Genomic DNA, 21555 nt, shown 5'->3' with positions numbered 1-21555 from the left:
TACGCATCGCTAGGACACCCCTCAAAGAGATTCTTGCTCTTACAAGCAACGCGTTGCAAATCGCAGGTTCTGCCTGTGAAAACATCCGCTCCCATCCGCAGCGCGTTTCATTCCGCTGCTGGATGTCCGCACCTGACAGACCGGCCTCGGGAGCACGACTGAACTCCCTTTTGCTGATTAAAGGCGAAAAAGCCAACGCGAAGCACTTGCGCCGGCGCCCTCGGCAGCCCCCGAACGGCCCCCGGGGCCGGCGGCAGCCCGGGAACGCAGCACGCTCCTTTCGGCGCACGGGGAAGGACCCGAGGGAGCCGCCGCCGCCGCCGCCCCGGACGCGGATTTTCCCGGGAATCTTCTCGTCCCGTTCCCGGCTAGCCGCCCTCCGCGGGGAACGCCGCCGCCGGTGCCCTCCACGCGAATCCGCCCGCAGCAGTGGTTTCCAGCCCGCTCCCCCCAGCCCACCTCAGCTTTACAAAGTCACTTTTTCCACGCTGCAACTGCGGAAGAACGTGAAGTTTCCTAAAACTACCTGTTACGCCGCGCTTTTACGTCGTTTACCTGAAGCAATTCGTGTTTTTTTTTTTTTTTTATTTTTTTTTTTTTAAGTGAGTTGTCGCCTCCCCCGCCCGCGTTTCGCGGCACTCACCCGGCCCCGAAGCCCCTCCGCGCTGCCCCTCACCGGGCTGTCAGTTCCCCCCCGTCGGGTCGAAAAGACGGGAGGTCGCAGCCAGCTGCCCCATGGCCGCGGGCCCCCGGCGCCGCTGGCCCCGGCGCGGCTCCGGCCGCGCAGCGCTCGCCGCCGCACGCCCCGCGTCGCCCGCCTGCCCACCCCGGCGCCTCCCCGTTCCACCCTTTCCTCCCGAGGAAGGAAACGCAGAAACAAGGAAAAAAAAAAAAATACAATAAAAGCCGCACCGCAGCAGTACGAGCTCTCAGCAATCGGTTCAGCCGGCGAAGCTCTCCTGCGGTCAGAAGCAACACCTGCCTGGAGATATTTTTCTCCATGTGTACGAAGGACTGTCCGAGTAATTTCAGAGTAACTTGTAGACAGGTAACATTCACGGAGATGCTTTTTTAAAATAATCACCAGGGAACGTGTTAATAAGTTTCTGGCTAACATTTTTGGGTTCACGGAACGAGAAGAAAAAAGGCCTCCCGATATAAACCAGAACAAAATATAATAAAGAGTAAATCACAGTAAACCAACTGAAGTTCTATAAAATCCTTCAAATAAAATTTTCTGAATTGTGGTCAAGGGTCTATACTCAGGAAACTGCACGCAGAGCTTTCCTGCTCCCTTCAAATCCTAGCCAACTTTGTACAGACATGTTCTAAATCGCTCTTAATTTCAATTTCACCTAAATTACATGTGCATTAAAAGTAAAGAGTTGTAAAAAAAAATCTGGAAGCTTGAAACTGGTTTGTGAGGGCAGGATGAACAACTGGGAATAACAAATGTTTTTGTGTAAGTTTAGCAGTGTATGTTCTCTTTAACCGGATGATTAGGTCCACCTGAGCTTTTTTTTTTTTTTTTTTTTTTTTTTTTAATAGACTTCCCATCCATTTAGATTGTCAGGTCCTTAAATGTTCATAAAAAAACGCCCATTCAGCATGTGCTGGACTGGAATTTGGCCTTGTCAAGGTTTGCTCTGATTCTTCTTCTTCTTTTTTTTTTTTTTTTTTTTTGGAAAAGGCAGAGCTAGCTGATTATGCATCATTAATCACGCACCTCTATGCATTAATCACACTTCTACCACCCAGCTGCAGCTTTTGAAGGAATAAGGTTTAAGCTGCCTGTATTTTTGCTGCAATCCTGTTCTAGACGCTGCAGAAATGAAGAACAAAATGGTACTGCCCTCTTTACCTTCTTCCCATACAACAAGAGCTTGCAATCACAGTCTAACAAGACCCAAAGCAGATGCAGATTGCTTAAGGGAAAAATCAGACATCTTAATAAAAAAAAGCAGCCTTTTTTTTTTTTTTTTTTTTTTTATGAAAGAAAACTGGCCAATCTTGCACAGTTTTGAATAATAAAATGCAAGTTTGCTCAGACTCAAACTGCAAGCTTAACTGGGCCCAGCAGCAACTGCTGAGACTTGCTGGCTCTGAAAAATGGCTGCATCAGGCTGGGAGCTGGCAGAGCCCCTTCCTTTGAGGAACGTGCAAGGAAAGCATCTCACATCAGGAAAAGCACCTCTGGAAAGCCAGACGATGCTTTTGAAAGGGAATGAAAGTCTGAGAAGATGAAGCATGAAACCCGAGGCTTGGGAACAAGCTGTGATTAGGGGTTCAACTCCCTTGGGATCACCAAGGCTCAGTTGTCCCTCCAAGGGTCGCTTGGGAAGGCCACCCAGGATGTGCACGCTGTATCGCAGCATGTGTGGTCCTCCCCTCAGGAAGCTCTTCCAAAGCACCTCGAGGGACCCGCAGCCAGGATCTGCGACCAACATCCCTGTAACTTACTGCGACCGGCAATCTCCAGACAAATCTGGCAGCTCAGACCACGGAAAGAGAAGAGATTGCTGCCCACAGGAATGTACCCCACCCTGACGGAGGAAAATATCGCCCTGCCAGCAAAGCTGGAAGAAGGCCCTGTGCTTCTGCCCCTCAGCTGCGGACTGCTCTCTGGCGTAACGTCAGCTGGAATCCTTCGGGCAGTCAGTATGCCGAGGTGTGAAGGGAGGCATTTGAGGAGACAACAGGAGACCCAATCTGCCATACCTGCCCAGAGGCAGCAGCTCCTGGCAGAGCAAGGCAGACAGACGCTCACCGGTACAAGCACAAACTGGCAGAGCTCACCTGGAGGCATCCTTCATCTCTTACATATTAGGCTGGCAGTCTAAAAGAGTCTCTTCAATCACGTTTTCTTTTTTTTCTAACACATTATGGTCTTTCCCTGCCAGGTTCTACTAGCATTGTCATTAATAAGGTGCAGAGATAGCTCAGCAACAATCAAATTGTCACAAAATGTTGGTTTTCTTTTTCCCCCTAGATGGGATGCTCAAACAACTTTCTGCATATCTGGAAGGAAATGAATTTTAGAGCAGGCTTGCAGCAGCTCTGTGTTTACTTTATATAATTATGCGAGCCTAGTATCTTAAGTCTAAATCACTGGCTTCTACTTGGTGAGAAATAAACACAGTAAAAGAAGTCTTTGCATAATTAGATCAGCCTGCTGAGAGCCCCGTACAAATGCTATTGTGTTCTGAACAATTCAGCAAAGCAAGACAGAAAATTTACATTAAGTAAATGTTCTGCAAGGGAAACTTTCAGCAGCAGCATTTGAATGGTGTATGCTGAATTAAAAGAAAGATATTTATATTATCAACTTCAAAACTAGTACACTCTAACAAAAACATTTTTGAGAACATAATGTACTCAAGACAACCAGCAGAGATGAAATTCTTGTAGATCTGAAACAATATAGCAAGATTTTTTTTTTCTTTGCAGAAACTATAGTTCATTTATCACCTGGGAGTCGCCTGCAGAAGCGCAATGAAATGCGAGAAGAAGCAAAGTCGTTCGGAAGGCAAGCGACCTGCCGTCTTAAATTTCCCATTCCTCAGAGTATCACCACATATTGGCCGAATGCAGTATACACTGAACTGATTTCATAACGCATGTCCCATAAACTGGACAATGCATCCTTTATCCCTCCACCGAGGGCAACGGGGCAGAGAGAAAAGGGAGGCTTATTCAGTCTGAAACAGCATACAAAGCCCTGGGCGCAGGGACCTGGTTTATGCCTCTCCTAATTGATTCGGAGGAGATTCTGGAAGGGGACCTTGGCACGCCACGCAGCCCACAGGCAGAGGCATCGCTCGCTGTTAACTGGAACTGAAGGGAGAACAGGCTTGCAAAGCGGCAAGACTGCAGAGTTAATCCCAGGTCTGAGCGGAAATCTGAACGGGGGTTGCAAACCCAGTTGTTTTATACACTACAAAACTTCAGGATTATAATCAGCTGAGCCACAGCGCAACCTCCAGCCAGTGCAGACTTGCTGCTTTTATCTATGAAAAAAGATGATTTTCATAAATGTCACAAAAATAATTTTCCGTTTTCAGTCCATTACAGCGCTGGAGCGAAGTGCTTTCCTGGGCTCCCCCCAGCTTGCAGGGCAAGGTGAGCTGGCAGAGGTGGGGCCGCTCAGCTAGAAACCACACCCGACAAAAAGCAAGGTTTCAGCAGTGACTTACAGTAACAAAACCCCTGCCTTCACACAGTCTCAGGACAACCAGCAAAATATTAATAGCTGGACTCCAGCCTCCCCAGCCAGCATTCTCCAGAATTGCGTGAACGGCGAGCATTCCCACCAGCTCGACAGGGATAAAAAACAAACGAAAAAACAACAAAAACCCCTACACATACCCAAACACACACATGGCAGGTTCTCCTGGTCCAGCCCTGAGTTACCAACTGCCCTTTCCGCTACGGGCGGATGAGCTGTTCTGCTTACGGATGATTGATGTTACATGCGTAAAATTTGGCAAGGCTGGGCGATATGTATCTAGAGATTGCTTCATCCAGTTCTCCCTTGCAAGTTTTTTCCTGTGACGAGCTTTCAACCCTGGGCTTCACACTGTTGATCAAACAGTAAAATCTTGGGATAACCACTCTGCTCCAAGGCTCCTATTTAGACTTCTTTGCCTAAAAACCTACTTGGATAAAGCCAGAAGAGTCTGTTTTTTTCAGGAAGTTAGTTATATTTATAGGGAATTAATTGATACTACACTAACGAGTGCATTTAATTTTATTTATGCACACACACACACACACACTTACAGTGAATATGGAGTTAGTTCCTTACAGATGCCTGCCATGAACACTTTGAGCAATATTAAACAAATGCAGCTATCTAACAGCAGCCCCAAATGTTGCCTGCAAGACAAGGAGGCAGAATAAAACTGCCTCGCTGGAAGCCAGCCAGAGCACAGGGAACAGGCACCACCTCTGTGCAAAGGCTCACCTCTAAACTCAGCAGCTTCCAGCTTCAGCCACCATCAGAGAGGTTTCTGCACCTAAGGATCACTTGCATCTTTCAAATCAGGAAAGCTCAACTCGTTCTTGGTTAGATTTGGACTCGGCCTTTCCCTTTTATTCAGCTAATCAGAGGACGGTAAACATCACTAACTGGGATTAAGTGGAGCACAATAAGGATTCCCTTTCCCAGATGGCTCAGGATAAACAGAATAGCTCTTTTGATCCACAGTATAAACAGCGAGATGACACTAGCACATGGCAGTTGTGAGATTGGCTCCATCCAGAAGGGCAAAGCAACAAAATTCTGTAATATCCAGCAAAATCAGCACTTCTGCTTGGAAAGACGGTCATAATTTACACGTCTACTCCCTCTTGCCTGTTGCTTTAGAAAAGACTATACTTGCTGACTCCTCACAGATTTGGACAAGCTATACAGACTCTTCTCCCTCCAATATCTATTTTGATATAATCATAAATATGAACAAACAACAATACTGATTACAAGCAAACTTCTGCCTGCCCTGGCACAGGCAGCAAGGCTATGGCTACACTGAAATAAACAGCAGTGTCTCAACATCTTAAGTCATGAACTAAGCCTCTAGCTCTCTAGATCCACCGTTTTCTTTCCTCCCTGAGAGTCAATCTAATTCCAATTGCTTCCACGAATCGTGTTAGAGGTCCACTTTGTTTCAAAACTTGAAACATCCCGTGTATAAAGCAGCTGTCTGCATATTTCGCCACACGTTGAAAGCAGTCAGCACTCAGAAAAAGCTGAGGGACTCGGGTAATTTTTGTCCTTCCCTATTAGAGCTAGAGACAAATCTACCCATAAGCATACTAGGGCCATATCCATTCCCGCTGTTTCAATCAGCACGTTGATGTTAAACCTTCCCTCTGCATTTAGACTCCTCTCTTCCACATTCCCCTTTGATCGCTAATCTCAGTTGTATAATTACAATTACAGTAAAGCAGACAACTATTACTATCATAACACTTTTATTGCACAAGTGACCTTTGGGAGGTCTTTTAATTTTATCTTTTTGAACACAGTCCCCGCTGTGTTCAAAGGCAATGCCTCATAAGTAACTGTAGCAGGGTGTCACTTGGTATCTTGGCCCCATTGACCATTAAAAAAAAAAAATCTGCTGGCTGATGTTGTGAACTGAAATCCCACAGGCATAAAAAGTGCTTGGTGCAGCAACACTTCTAGCCAGGCAGGCTGTATTTTCTTGGAGAGAGTTATGGGTCACAGCTGGACGTCTTGACTAGAGAATGATCTGTTTGACCTCAATGGAAAAATCTTGTAGATAGTTTCTAAATAAAGGAAAGCAGCAGCACATCAGCAGCTGGAGGAGCTGCTTGATGCCCTCCTTAGACAATCAATGGCTGTGTTAACTGGATCTTCTAGGGTTCCTCTTGTGTCACAGTCGTTTTGGAACACGTGCGGTAACTGAGGCCTAGGGCTAAATTAAGTGCTTAACTGAACAAAGCAAAGGAAGGACTTGAGAGTTCAACCTTGGAAACATACATATATAAATACACCAAAGGAAACCAAGTCATAGCCTGTCTGGCGAATGAGAACAAGATCAAGTTGGGAGCTTGAAGCGGAATTATTCTTAACAAGGAAGTTCTGTTAAGCCATGTTTTTTGGCACTAATACATAAATACTGTTTTGCAAATGTAAAATTCCCTGGCAGGAAGCATACACTTCATGTGAACTCCTGCCCAAACCATTCCCAGGAAAGGACATCAGCAAAAATCCAACTCTCCATCTCTTCACAGCTTAGATGTTCTAGCTAAGACATGACCAGAAAGAAACCAGATACATCCAACCCAACAGCGCAGCTCCTGCACATGAAGTGCTGGCTCTTCTCCATAGGCAAATACGTTAACTAACTCTTCAAAATCTTGCAGGGCTTAGTCCTGCCTGAACGAGACATATTCAGCTGCAAAACTGGATGGGTTTCCAACACATCATGCATCTGGGCTGCATGATGGATTTCCAAGACTGCCAACAGAAGAGCCTGTTATGGCTGGCTGATGAATGAATTCGAGGGAACCAGCAGTGGAATATAGTACCTGTTTTAACAGCAGCTGAGGGTGTTTGCAGAGTTTTCTCTGCAGGAGACATACTGCAGAGAAGGTGGATGGACACAGAAAAAAAATGGCCTCCAGTATTTGGCCTCTGCTCTCAATTCCCCCTTAAAATGCCATGCAACAAGAAAGCAGAGTTGCCTAAACAGCCTTGCAGTTCCACCCAGATCTGCTCATATTTCATGGATATCATTTGATCCTTTTATCATTTCACACACAAAGAACACGTACTATTGCCAATTGAAACACTGCTTGAGTACAAAGTCTTTAGCTTGGGACTTGCAAGAACTCAATTGCTTCATACTTTGTTGCTATCTCTGGAGATTACCAAAATTCATGAAGAGACTGTCCTGAAATCACCGAACACAAAGACATATGAGCCACAGCTCCCAAAGGGAGTTGCTTGAGGTGGCAAATAAGAGTTTCCATTATATGCAAGAGAGGAGAATTTTACTGTATTCACGTTAGCAGGATTCTCTGTCTCTAGATCTTTTATAGTTGCTCAACAGTCTAATAAGCAATAGTTTATAAACGTATGTTTTGAGATGCAATCCCCTCCCCTCCCAAAAAAAGAATAAAACCAAAAAAAAAAAAAACTTACTTTTCTGGGCTTGACCTTGTCTTGTAAGTCGTATTGGCCTATTCCTTTATAACTTATTCCAAGCCACCAAGGGATTCCTTGTTTATCCTGAGAAATGAAAGACACATGAACCAAGATCTAGTTAAGAATTAAGCAGTTCAGAGATTACACCCTGTTTCATTCTACGGCAAGTATGAATAGATAAAACATTTTTTCCCAAACAAATTGACAAAAAGTGGATTGCTAAGATGAATGCTGAAACTTTTTTCTATTGCTTCTATTGGTCAGAGGCAAGAAACCACGCAGTAGTTTTGCAAAGACAACAAAAAGCATCACTGCTGCTGAAACAAATGGTCCTCACTCATTGCAGGATGTAAAGAAGTAAGACGACGAGACAGAGAAAGATCTGACCAATGACTGTACCCATTAAACATAGGCATGAAACAGCCGCAGGAGAACAGTGCATAGCAGCTATTTCTCGGGTACTACCACCATGGCTGTGAGTCAAAACAAGGAGACCAGCTCTGCTGAGCTCTTCTCACAAAATGCTGTTGCTCAGGCTCTGCTTTACCAATTGAATAAATGGTATATTTCCATCATTCTCCAAAAATACTTCTTAGTTATACAGCATTTCCCCCATACAGCTGCCACAGTCATACACTAATCAGCTGCCACTTAGAAGGAGTCTTCTCTACTTTTTTCTTTTTTTTCCTAATCTTGATTAACAATGTCTCTAGAGAAAATATTAACTACTTAAAATCTAGAAGTGATATCCAGTTTAATTAAGTTGATAGGAATTTAGCTCCTGATAGGAATACAGAAGGTTTTAACAAAGCTTCCTTTCTGTCATCTGTAGCACATAATGCTTTGCTGCTTTCTGAAAAAGTTTCAAAGATGACTGAAGGGGAGAAAAAAAGCATAGAGCCTGAAAAACATGGGGCTTAATGCTGATAGATGGGTACTGAATCATCAAATTGCTCCTTTAGGAATGTAATCACATGGAATAAGCTAAGCAATCACATTATCTATGGACATTAACTAACCTTTACTCCATAGTAATGGACTCCATATGTTGGCAAAGCTTCTACCACTTTCATGTACCTGTAGACAGATTTACAGTGTATCAGATGAGTTTCTCTGGAAGGAATAATATCTATTAACATATTTTTTTTCACACATGTGAGTCAAGTAATTTATCATTTGCATATTTTCAATGACTTAATGATTTAAAGACACATTTTCAGAAAAATCTTAGCATCCAGGCCTAGGGAAACATGTGACATTCTGGCCCAAATGAAGTGAATGGAAAATTTCTCATATAACAAAACATTCAATTTTATGATCTATGATCTACAATTCTCTTATCAGAAGTTCAGAGAACTGAGAGTAAAACTTCTGTACACATGAGCCTTCTAGAAAACACTGGAGGGAAGGACCTGCCTGTAGCTATTTCATTATGGTACTTTCGTTAAAATGGATACTGTCCAAATGAAATGGTTTGTGCAGTTGTACAATTGTCTCATGAGACAATTCAGTGAACCACTGAACAGATAATTTATTCTCCGCTGTCATTGAAAGAAGTCTCTGAATTACACAGAGAAGTGCAGTCACTGAACTACAAGAGAAAAACTGTAAGCTGTCTATATGAAACAATGCTGTCTATACCAAACAACCTCAAACTTCTTCGTTTCTAACATCACACTGCAGATGCCTGTAGGAAGTACAATACAACAAATAAAATAATAATAAATTAAAAAAAAATCCTCCATGGGCTCTATATGCATCCTGGAAGACCTTTATCTCATGGAAACCAATTTCTGAACTTTATAAAAGTGATGCATTTGTTTTCCTTTCAGAACTTAACTTATACCCTTATTGTTCAGGGAGAAAATTAACAGCTAGCAAGCAGGTATGAAGAAGACTCCTCCAATACAGTAAGGCTCTAATTATTTCTCTTAAATCTGAGGTATTTTGAATGAGGAGATATTACCTTAACTGAAAATCTAGGAAATGTGAAATCTGAACTAATTTAACTTTAAAATGCAACTCAGTGAAAAAAAGTCCTACAGATACAAGTGGTAGAGTTCACAAGTAATAACCACCAAAACAGCACACGTTACCACTTCTCAGTGAAAAGAAACAAAAGTAATAATACTATTTGCATATATTAATAAGCACTATACTCACTGAACAATGGCTTGTCCTCTGGTCAGACCTTTAATTTGTGTATAATGTTCAATTACTCTATCCTCACTGCAAAACAAGCACAAAAAACAATTTAGAGGCGCAGGGTCTTTTCCCGTACGCAACGGCATTTGTTGAAATTCAGATGCCTACTCAGCCTGCATGAAAGTGTCTCCCTGTACATTTCTCACTCAGTTTACATTCTGTTTCTTAACGATTTGTTTCCCACCCTTCATTAAGCAGAATGGACCTGTCTAATCCTCAGCATAGCACACAGCTTTCCAGAGTCTAATTAACCATTTTAGAGCAGCCTGCTTTCCTGCAGATGCTGCTGCAGGATAATGGTACTAATTGTATAAACTCATTTTCAGGTTCTAAAGAACCAAGACTTCAAAAGACAGCTAATACTGTGCTGCAATACGTAAGACAGAAGTTGAAACAGAAATGCTTTCATTCTAGTGTACTTTTTCCCCTCAGACATTTCATAGATGAAGAACTACAGATTCATCAGCAATGACTTCTTCATGTTTTTCCCCTTCAACTATTCTACTGGAATGTGAAATAAAATATGCATTTATTGTCAGATACTTGAAAACAAAGGAAAAAACAACAGCATTTGATTTGAAAAAGCAAAGCATAAGTACTAGCATACTTAAAAATACAATATATCAAAAATATACCAAGCCTAGAAATGAAACAAATGAGGGAGTTGAACTTGTACAAAGGGCTACCAAGTACAAGAAAACAATATTGCTGATTCATCCCAAATGTTGAGTGTTTTACAGCAGATGTAAGCCACAAAACTGGACCTGCCTCTGCTTCAGAGACTATACTGTCTGATAGCTGAAAAGTGCTCTTTACAAAACTCTAGACATGGCTGGAGTTTAGATTTTGGCTCTTTCCATTGAACAGTATCCACTAATTCTGATCCAGAAATTTCTTACCCACCAATTTCATCTGACCGAACTTTCAGAATGGATTTACATTGGACCTGGGTGTCACCTATAACCTTCTACAAGTTGGAAACATTTGAAAGTGAGCAATTAAGTCTACATCCTATACCATATAGGCTGAAAACTTTTAAAGCATTTTTCAAAACTCTTAAAAACTGAACTTGCCATTATCATCTATAGCAAAGGTTTACATTTGAAAGATAACAGCTCACCAGTAAGCAAGTGATGGATGTTCCTGCAGTGTTTTGGTAGGAAAGACTGGCAGTGTCTTCAAGTCTTTTCTAGTGTTTTCATCACTAAAACCGAAAATGACACAGAGTTACTGGTAGTGAATCATACATGTGATCACCAGTTTCAATAAAAGGAAAGCGCTGTTAGGTATTTGCTACACAAGAACACGTTACATTACCCCATATCTGGCTGTCATAGCAACATAACACTACAGGTCCTCTCACATGACAGTGATGTGGACTGATGTTGTAACTCATTACAGAGACACATGACTATGAGGGCAGCAAGACCACTGTATCAATATTTATTTTACACAGACTCACTCTATTTGCTGAGTATAGAGCAAGCCCTGAAGAGTTGCAGAAAGGAAGTCTTTGCCCAAAGGCAAGGCTTGTATGATTACCTTTGCTCTATCATTAGTCAAAATCCTTCCCGCCACACAACGAATTTTGTGAAGCAGTGCAGTATTTGCTAGAGATTAAACACAGATCTGATTGAAAACAAAGTAGATCAGTTAAGCTACTTTGAGGTAAAAGTTTTCCTGGACTTCTCATTCTACAGAAAGTTCAAATGTTTTGGACTCTGGACCCAGTCTGGAACCAAAAAAAAAAAAAAAAAAGGAAAAAAATAAAATCATTAAAGTATGCAAATTTGTCTCAAGATTAGCAAAATATTTAAGGAAGCTATTTATAGGCATCAACAAAATGGTTAATACTTTCTCTTTATATACTTCATTAATGAACCAGCTGAAACTTGCACGCCTCATTTCTGTAGGATTTCTGCATGCCTTCGCAGTAGCGGGAACAAGCACCAACATGACTTTTCTAGGTGAAGAATGCATCAGCTCTATTAACATCTGCCCTGGCTTCTGAATCCGGGCTTTCCTTGAAGGTGTTTTCCTGCTCCGAAGCTCCGTTTCGATGAGAATCCACCACTGCAGATTTCCTCTGAGTTACCTTCCCACTCTTCCCTCAAAAGTGCCTTGGCCCGAGCACCTTGTGCATCAGCAGGGTAGATCGCAGCATAAAACTCTGCGAGGCAAGGGTAGATAGTTGTTGCAGATGGAGGCGGCAACGGAGGAGCACTGAACCACTTCCATCCGGGTGCTACGCTGGGCGCTTGCGGCAGATGTCACACGGACGGCACAGTAAATTAAAGCTCTTTCTTCGTTCTGAGAGCACGGGCTAATAGCTCTCCAAGCCTCTTCCCTCAAGCCCGACAATATGCCTCAACCCTGACTAAGAGGGACCACCTCTGGGGACGAGGAAACAGTTCAATCAACAGCCTATTTATTCTTTAATGTCTTTGATGAAGTTGCCAAGGAGGGGGTCAATTAGCAAGGACTAGCTGTTGTCCCTGAGCTTTGCAATGCCAGCTCTCCTCTGCCAGGAATACGCACTTCTCTGTGAGTTGGCCAGCGCCCAACTGCCACAACCGGGGACAGCTGGGTAGAAAATCAGGATCTCTCCTTTTGACTCTCAATACTGTCAGCGCTCACAAAAGCTGAGGGGTTTTTATTCGCCCCCTTGAAAGCCTGCTGATGGAATGAAAAGGCTGTATGACATTTCAGCCTCCAGCGAAAAGGTAGATTACCAGGGTTTTGTAAGGAAGCAGGAAAACGCAGACTGAGTATGCCCCTCCTGAGGCCTCAGGAACCAGAGTCCAACAAAACAAAACCCAAAGTCCTGAGCCCTGGTCTGATCTCACGGCTGAGCCTGCTCGAGGCAGGAGGTTGAACTAGACACCTCATGAGGTCCCTTCCATTTCAACTAGCAAATCACAGAATAATTCATTATTAAAATGAAAGATTCCTCCTATTTTTAAGCGTGATGCATAACTGCAACGGCTGCTTTAATGATCAGGGTTGGCAGGGAAATATAGGGAATAAAGAAAAAGGTTTTGGAAGGAAGCAATAACAAAAAGCCTCATTTCTATCAAACAAAAGGGCCATTTCTCTAAATACGGACTCCAAACCCACAACACGCCCAATCAGAAGTTTAATAGCTGCTCTCTGAATCGCTATGTAGAAACCTCACTGCCAACGAACAACACAACGCCCAAGCACGGGCTGAAGCACCACAAAGAGGCCTGATGCCAGGACACGTGAGCTGGGCTCTGGCAGATGCAGCCTGCTCTCCCTCTGCCCACACGGCTAGCAGGCGGGACCACGTGTGCCCCTCGAGGCTGTCCTCTCCCCCAACCCCACCCACAGCCTACCACTGTAGCCAAGGTGAGATGGTGACCCCAGAGCTCTCACTGCAGCAGCTGAGGTGGAGAGAGCACAAGCTTCTCTTTGCCAGCCACATTACAGGGTCAGTAACCCCCCAGCATGGAGATGATGCAGAAATGCAACAAACCCTAGCAGCAAACCCTGCTTCCCACCATGCATTAAGTGCCATAGTTTACATGATCCATGGTCTCCTGCCATCCAGCAGGCCTTTCAGACAGCTGAGGCTAACATTTCAGTCATCTCCTGTAGTTACATTAGAAAATGTCGGCCCTACTACACACAGCTGGCTTCCCACTTTGTTGTTAGGCCTCTCACCTCCAGATGTGGCCGAGCAGCGAGCTATTTTATCCTCAAACATCAAAATAAGGGTGCTAGTTAAATCTGTGTGGTGATTACCGAAGAAATAATTCATCACTATGGAATTGTCTATCATTGGCTCCAGGCACCAGCTCACCTGCTTCCCTGGGCAGACTCGTGGGCTCCGATTTGTCACATCTAGGCACTAAGGACAGCAGTCACTCCTGTGCCATGACTGCAAGTCAATCCCTCTAACGTCTTTCAAAGGACGCAGGTTTGCTGCCAGCCTCTTGTGGAGTTGAAGCACTGACCTAGAACAACAGGTTCTGGGGCAGCTCTTTAACCAGCAGAGTCCACAGAGCTGCGACGACTTACAGCAGAGCCGGACCTTCTCAGTTCTTCTGCCAACCTAATCACCCGTCCAGCTACCTCTAATAGCAGAGGACGCATTTCCTTCATAAGGCAAAGGAACCTAATCCCATATCCTGCCATCCAAACGCATCATCTCGTCCTGTCAACCTGCTACTCCGTACCGGAGGAAACATTGCTCCCTATCAAGATGGGCGATTATATGCAGGGTCTGAAAGTCTCTCTTGGCCATATGAGAATTTTATTTTCTCCTGTGTAATCATAAGATTTTGCATGACAAAAACTTAGAGAAGTTTTGTAAAAGACCTGGGAGAAACAGGTCATAGCTCCTTGTATGCTGAACACCTTCTGCTAAACAGAACAATCTAGCCCTCAGCAGCACAGATCTTTTGATCATGAGCCTGATGATTAGCATTTGGGATGATTCACAGCTTTACAGACAATAAAAGCATCAAACGGTCCTCTTCCTCCTTCAGAGTTCATTATCACTTTATCTACACCGAGGAGAAAGAGCATGTTCTTCCCTTGACCCTTCGGATCACCTTCCCAAGCCCTCACAGACTCAGTTCTCCCCCAGAGGTGACAAGTCCAGATAGCAGCAGTAACGCTTTGAATTATGACCTGTTCCTGTTTGGTTTCACAGTGACCGCAGGACGATACATAAACACAAGGCAGATGCCCCCTTCCCAAGACACTCCGCTGCCTGTGCTATGTCTCTGCTATCTACCAACCAAACCCACACATGCTGCGTTTGGTAGGTTCATGAGAATAAAAGCCTGTTTTCATTAGAGCAGAAGTACACTTCAGCTGTCAGGATGGAGAGGCCCACTTGCATTTGATCTGACCTCTAGTACAGAGGGGCTTCTCGACTGTTGATTCCTGGCATACTTCCAACACATAAACTTAAACTGCCCAGAGTCAACAGGACTGAATATTTTTGGCAAAAGTTTTGTTTACTTCCCAGGAGGAGAATATAAGAAAACACTCATCTGAAGTATTTTTCCACTACGGAGAAAACTAAAGAATGAGAGCACACAGACCCTTTCCTTTCCCTTCCACCCTTTTACACGGGACTTTTCTCCCCAGTAGATATTTGGCAGAACTTGAATTGATTTGGGTAAAATAAATGAAAATCTACTTCAGCTCCTGCTCACATTGAATTTTAGCTTGCATTCTTGGTACTACCTATATTTAATTTTCTGTCACAATCTGAACAAATCTAGGGCAAGATGATGTCCTCAGCCACAATGCCCTGCTCATAGGTCCCAGAGGGACCTAATACACAGAGACTGAAGGGCAGTTTGTCTTTAAAAAAAATAGCAATATTTAACCATATACTACACTATGAATAGAAATTCTCGCAAACTACCAGCTCTAGCAGCAAACTAGTACCAATCCTACATGCTTCTTATAACCCACGGATGCTCTAATGAAGCTTTCTTACTAAAAAACTGACCAGAAATCTGTGAAGGAACCCAGACAATAATGGCATGATCTCCCTAAAGGACATTACTTAAAATAAAAAACCAAAAACTCCCAAAGCCTTACATATTTGTATTTCCAGAAAGTGTATCTTCACTGCTCGTAATTCACAACACAACACTCCTGCTAGTCAGATTTACAGATGTGACAGAACTGTGCTAATTGGAGCCATCTGTAATGATGCCCAGGCTCTTCCTTGCACCCATTATGTCAAAAAACAGCTTATGCTCGTTGCTAATGCAGTAACTCAAGGTAAGACTTCGATGCAGTAAGATGTGGTTAACGAGGTTAGCATAAAACATGAAGAGCAACAGACACACCCGGAGCAGCAAAAGCAATATGTGCGACTACAGCATAAAAGCTTATCACCCCACATCTTTGTAAATATTAACTACTTGGTAAGGACAGGACTTAGACAACTTGTATCCAACTGAAGCGATGGTAGGTGTGTCCATCATTGCTGAAATGTTTTAGCAACATTTTACAAGGTGGGATTTTATCACTGGGGAAAGTTCACTGTATAGTGATTTTCCTGTACTCTCAAAGCTTCTTGTCTGCACACAAGGGCTTGTTTTTATGTTGTTGTGTAATCATTAGATTAAGTTATTACTGGGTCTTTCTGAATGCAACCATTCTATATTCACAGTTTATCTGTGTAATGATTTTAGGCATACAACAAGCAAAATTTAGAGCAGCCTTATCTTTAGAAAATATTGACCAACCTCTCAAGTTACCCTGAAAGGTATTTCACGGACAACACAAATCAACCATCACTTTCGAGAATCATATCTGAGATATGAAAGGAATATGGAGCTTCACATCTAAAGAACAATATAGCATGATCACACATCATAAAAAGAGGCTACAAAATTTCTCCATTAAAATCTGTCTTATTCAGTTACAGATGTTTAGCATGGGCAATAAATAAATAAATAAAATAAAAACAGCACATCAAATTAACTACTTGAAATCCAACTGTCTAGTTTCTCAGAGGGCTGGTCAGGGTGCTCAGAAGATGCCAGCATCAGCCCTGATTCTTGTGAACCACCACTGAACTCGCTCGCTGTGGCATTACAAACGATGCTGTAAGTGCGTGAGACCATCCTAGGTTGCCACCTACATCCCTACCTGGTTCTAAACTGATCAGACTCAGTAACATCACTCTTGCTCCTGTTTGTCTGCAAACATGTCAAGAGGCAGCAACAGACTGTCACATTGCAGCTGGACTCCAGCAGCAAGTGCATTCCTGTAGGGTTTTTTTTGTCGGTTTTGTCTTTTTTTAAAAAATGGAAGGGCAGAGCAGTTGCCTTTTGCACTCACTCAGAGGCTGGTCTAGCCCTTAAAGGTCCTACAAGAAGCAGGTGTCAGGAGGAAGCAGCAAAGCAGTAGAGGAGAAAAAAAAAGAGTGGGGTTAAAAGTGCAAGGGAAAAAAGGGGGGAAGAAAGAGTGAGGAAGGTAAGGAAGGAGAAAGCGGATTGATTTAGAAGCTTTTGAGCAAATCAGAGCAGCAGGCTCTTGGCAGTCGGATTATGAAATACACTCGCTGACAAATCCTCTTTTGTGACAAACACCAGACGTTCCCCATCATTTCCCAACCTTTCAGTTCATGGTCTGCTGGCACACTCGAGGAAATTTTTTTCCTATTGAAGGAAGACCAGCATCCGGAAAGGCAACGTCCAGGGCACTCCCGATTGCTCCGCCAGGGCTGGAGGCCTGCCGGACGTGCCAGAGCTGATCCTTAAACTCGTGGTCAGCGGGGAGCTTCATCTGGGGGACAACTCCAAGGTTTGCCACTTGAATACCAGACATGAGCAGACTGCTCAGAAAGGTATCTGAAGGAGCGTTTCTAAGAGGCTGTCAAACCCCGCAATGTGGGAAAGAACACGATAAAAGTGGCAGCTGGTTTGCTCAATGGCACCCGGGAGGTGACCGTTTTAAGCTTGCAGCACACGTCTATGCTGCAGGTGCAGAACTAGCTCAGGGATTTCTACGCTGTGCTGGAACAACTGTTTTAGCTTTATAGCTTGAGAGGGGCTCTCAAACATAAAACATAGCTGGGCTGGCAAACAATTCCCCAGAGTTAGCCCAGGCTGGATCACAGCCACGGACCTGGAGGGCTGACTTCCAGCTCCAGCCTCGTTCCAATCAGTTCTAGATGAATATCTCAACCTCCTGAGCCCTGTCACGCTTTCCAGAAGAGTGGCAAGTGCCTACCGGTCTCACGGGACTTTTGTGACTCTGCTTGTTGATACTTGGAAGATTGGCCAAGAGCACACCAGGGAAAGCAACATTTCTAGTGTCAGCTGCATCAATACACCTCTCCATCCTCAGAGGCAGGGAAGGACAGGTGAGACCAAGGTGCTTCCAGAGCTACTCTCGGCAGGCAAGGCAGCGTGCTTCCCCTCTGCAACTAGGAGTGGAGTGCTGAGAAAGCAGCTGGCTTCAAGTCACCAAATTTCTGTAGCCCTGGACAAATTCCCTTGCCCTAAGTTCTCAGTTAGTCTTGGCAGACAGCTACCAGTCTCATGGATCTACTGCAGTATATCCACGTTGGCAAAGCTGCTCAGACACACTGATAGTACGTGTTAGCAATATTTCACCATCAGACCAGACAGGAAGCAGATTGGCTCTGCTTTACCTGAGGATTTACTGTAAAGCCAAAGATGCCTATTCACAGCTGATACACGCTTGAAGGATCCCAAACTCTTCCTCGGAACAACAGACTGTTATTTCTAACATTCACGCTTTCTTCCTGTTCACACAAAAGTCAGATTAGCCATATTAGTCGTGGTTCTTTAGTACGTCTGAGCGCAGCGGCAAAGTTTAGAGCTTGTTATCATAGTCCTCTATGCTGATACAAAGACACATGCAACCGCAAGAAAAATAAAGTATCTGAATAACGATAAAGGCCTGACAACTCTACAAAAGGAAAAGCAGAGGCTGAAAAACTGTCATCCCATTTCCCCACAGCACAAAACACACGCTGCATGACAGGTCCCAACCACCCCAAGGTGAGGAAAATCAGAGAGAACTTCCCTTCTTTTTTAAATGAGTATGGTGCTTTGAGTTGGACCAGAGACCAAATTCCTGCCCTGTGCCTATGGCGCACGCCTGGAGCAGTGGTCTGTAGGACTGACGCTGCTCTCAAGGCATTTATCAGAGCTGAGGTGAACACAGTATCACTCGCAAGCAGTGAAATCTCATTTTACAACTGGAAGAGGCAGTATACTTAAATGTTGAATCTGTATTTTGAGGGAATTTCTAAGGGGGAAGGTATCTTCTACCCATGCAGCCTGAACGCTACTCAAATGGCTACTAATAGCTACAACAGCAGCAAATCTGTGCACGGGGAGAAAGCTCGTGTCATTTATGAATTTTCTGGCTCCATAATTGCCTCTTCTCTTGTCTACTTTGGATGCAGAGCTCTGTGTCAGTGACAGAGCACACAAAAAATTCCTCCCCAGGTGGCTGGCTTGTACCCACTATAGTACTGCTTGTTTGAGTTACAAGTGCCTTAAAGAGAGGGGGGAAAAAAAGAAGAAAAAAAGCAAGATTAAAAAAAAGAAAGTACAGTTGGGAGATATTTACCTATGACAAAGCACAATGACTCCTTTTGCTGGCCCTGCAGCACCTTGTACTTACACTGTGCATCTGAAACCCCTTAAAAACATGTGTTACTTGCTGTCATAATTACAGTTAGACTAAATACTAAAGTTACACTATCACATGCACATAGTAAATCCCATGACATCAGATTATTAACTTACTCAAAGCATCCTTTTTTTTTCTTCATCTAATTCTTTGTTCATTTATTCACCGTGTTCCCACCGAATTCGGGCTGATTCATCTGCTGCACAGTACGTATACTATACAAATTCCCTGGGAGCCCTTACAGGACTGCTTTAAAAGAGGAAACAGTAAAAATACTAAGGTGACATCATCACAGAGACGATATGTGCTTTGTTCTGTCCTGCAACGCACTGATCTACAAGTCACACAGTGGGTGTAGAAGAGGGCCTACTAAGTTTAGCAGAAAATCGGGGCCTTGATTAAATAGTTTTTGTAATTGCACCTGATTTACACAATGATTTTCAGCTTTTTACTGAAAACCAAAACACCAGGAAATACTCCCTCCTCACACACACTGGTTAATAAGTCTACACTGATCTTGTTTCAAATTAGTTATTTATTGCAAAGGAGTGAGTTTAGGAAAGCACATAGCTGGGTTTAATCGAGACAGAGTTAATGGTTCATGAGCAAGTGCCTAGCAAAGTATTTAAAGAGAAAGTGTGCAGAGAGTTGCACCTGAAAGGCAAAATACACAATGACTCACTCAACAAACAAGAGGCAGTTCAGCGAAGTGAGTGCAGCCACAATGCTCAAATGCCTAACACTGATTTACAAGCTCTACAAGCAGAATCTGCAGGGCACAGCGGATTATCTTGGAGAAAGTCTCTGCAAATACCATTGCATAAACATTTAAATATGCACTTACTTTGAAAGGAAGAACAAAATCTAAACTGAGCTGGTGCCTATGACAGGCACCAGGTGGACATCGTGAATCGTATAGTGGTCATCAGCTCTCGTGCATCACCCACGAGCCCTGCCTGCACCCTCAGAGGCCACGCCAGGATGTGAACCAAAGGGGCAAAGAGGAACAACTGGGAGATTTGTTCCAAAAACACATTTGTGATCTGTCCACGTCCTGGAGGTGGCCACACTTGGAGTTCTGGTTGTATGGACCTAGTGAGATGCCCCAAAGCGGGCTGGGCTTGCTTCTCAGGGGTGCCCTGAGCTGGAAGCTAGGTTAGTCTTTGGGTAAGCAGCACAGCTTGCAGGTGCTCTGATATCAGATGATGACCGACTTCTTTTAAGGAGCTCATTTTGTAGCATTGCCTATGTTGCGGTTTACACGTTCGCTTCTGCCAAGTGATTCTCCAATTTGTCTGACAAAATAATTATCTTGCCAAGTAAATGCTACGGAAAGTCTAATACTGGAGCGTTCACGCTCTTAATTAGGAGCGAATAGCTGATATTAACTCTCTACAGCTAGTCCGAGCAATTATTCCCCCCCCCCCCCCCCGCCCCAAGTAAAGTTTGTAAATTTGGAAGCTCCTGAACCAATTACCCTCTAGCTGCAGTTTGCAAGGGTATCTTTCACATAGACAGTTTCCTCTTACAAACTCTTATCACTCTTGTAATGATAAACCCCCGTCTCTCATATGTGTCAGCTACCAGGAATTCATTATTTTGTCTGTGTTATGTTATACCAGTCGGGAGTTATCTTTGCAGCCCACAGGCTAGAATCAAAATCCAATGTGTCAGCGATTTAAAGAAATGGAAGCCCTCCTCCAGCAATTTAATTAACTTTCAGGGATCACGGCTGAGTTTCAGTGCGGGATACGTTACTGGGGAAAATATGATCCAAGATTGTCAGTCAGAAAATAAACTTAAAAACAAAGTTACTTTCCTGGTATAATCCATGTACCTAATCTGTTTTTTTCTAATGCTAGAAGCACAAGATTTAGGACTGCCCATCTTCATGACAGTGACATACCATCTCTTTCATCAAGCTACAAAGCAAAATATTACTGTTTACCCCTGCACAGTATTTCACTGTGGTAGACGCTTAGTCCATAGACTAAATACAGTTAAACCATTTATTTTTCAAGGAAGCAAGAAATTATACATCGCCTGTTTATATTATGAATAATTACCAAACTGAACTCCTATTTTGCTTACCTGTCAAGATATTAGGTTTCTCGAAAATGAAATGATTGTCTTAAATAGATTGCACTCTTTTTTTTCAGAAATTAGACCATTCCAGAAGCTGCAACTTGAATCAAATGAATCTTTAAAGTCCTTCAGAGAGTTTTAGAAGTCAACAATTTAGCTACGATTGCAGCTTTTTCTGTTTAGTTTAGAAGTGTGATGCTGCATTAGTTCATTTACGGAATACATAACTTCAAAACTACGCTACTATTAACGACTCCTATTTTGCTCGGGAGTTGTTTTGCAGGGGCTGGGGAAGACCGATAGGAACTCGGCTTCAGACGAGGCAGCCCATCAGCTGAAAGTCACCGATCAGCTGCGGAAAGCAAACACGAGCAAAACATCACTTCCCTCTTCTCGAGCAAAACGTGCTGAGCCGTTTCACA

At 43.5% G+C, this 21555-nt stretch overlaps 1 protein-coding gene across 3 annotated transcripts in view; it reads right to left on the bottom strand.

The window, feature by feature from the left end:
- The window catches only part of FRMD4B (FERM domain containing 4B), a 144608-nt gene that overhangs the window by 17104 nt on the left and 105949 nt on the right, over positions 1-21555 (bottom strand). For all 3 annotated transcript variants that reach the window (XM_062585698.1, XM_062585696.1, XM_062585697.1), the window contains 4 exons: positions 11001-11084; positions 9839-9904; positions 8695-8752; positions 7673-7759 (listed from right to left, as the gene is read on the bottom strand). In XM_062585698.1, coding sequence (XP_062441682.1) covers positions 7673-7759; positions 8695-8752; positions 9839-9904; positions 11001-11084 — 295 coding nt within the window. The remainder of the gene's footprint in view (positions 1-7672; positions 7760-8694; positions 8753-9838; positions 9905-11000; positions 11085-21555) is intronic.

The sequence above is a fragment of the Rhea pennata genome, chromosome 12, assembly GCF_028389875.1.
Source record: "Rhea pennata isolate bPtePen1 chromosome 12, bPtePen1.pri, whole genome shotgun sequence".
In the NCBI taxonomy this organism is placed as follows: Eukaryota; Metazoa; Chordata; class Aves; order Rheiformes; family Rheidae; genus Rhea; species Rhea pennata.
This window is presented reverse-complemented; position numbering and strand designations above follow the sequence as displayed.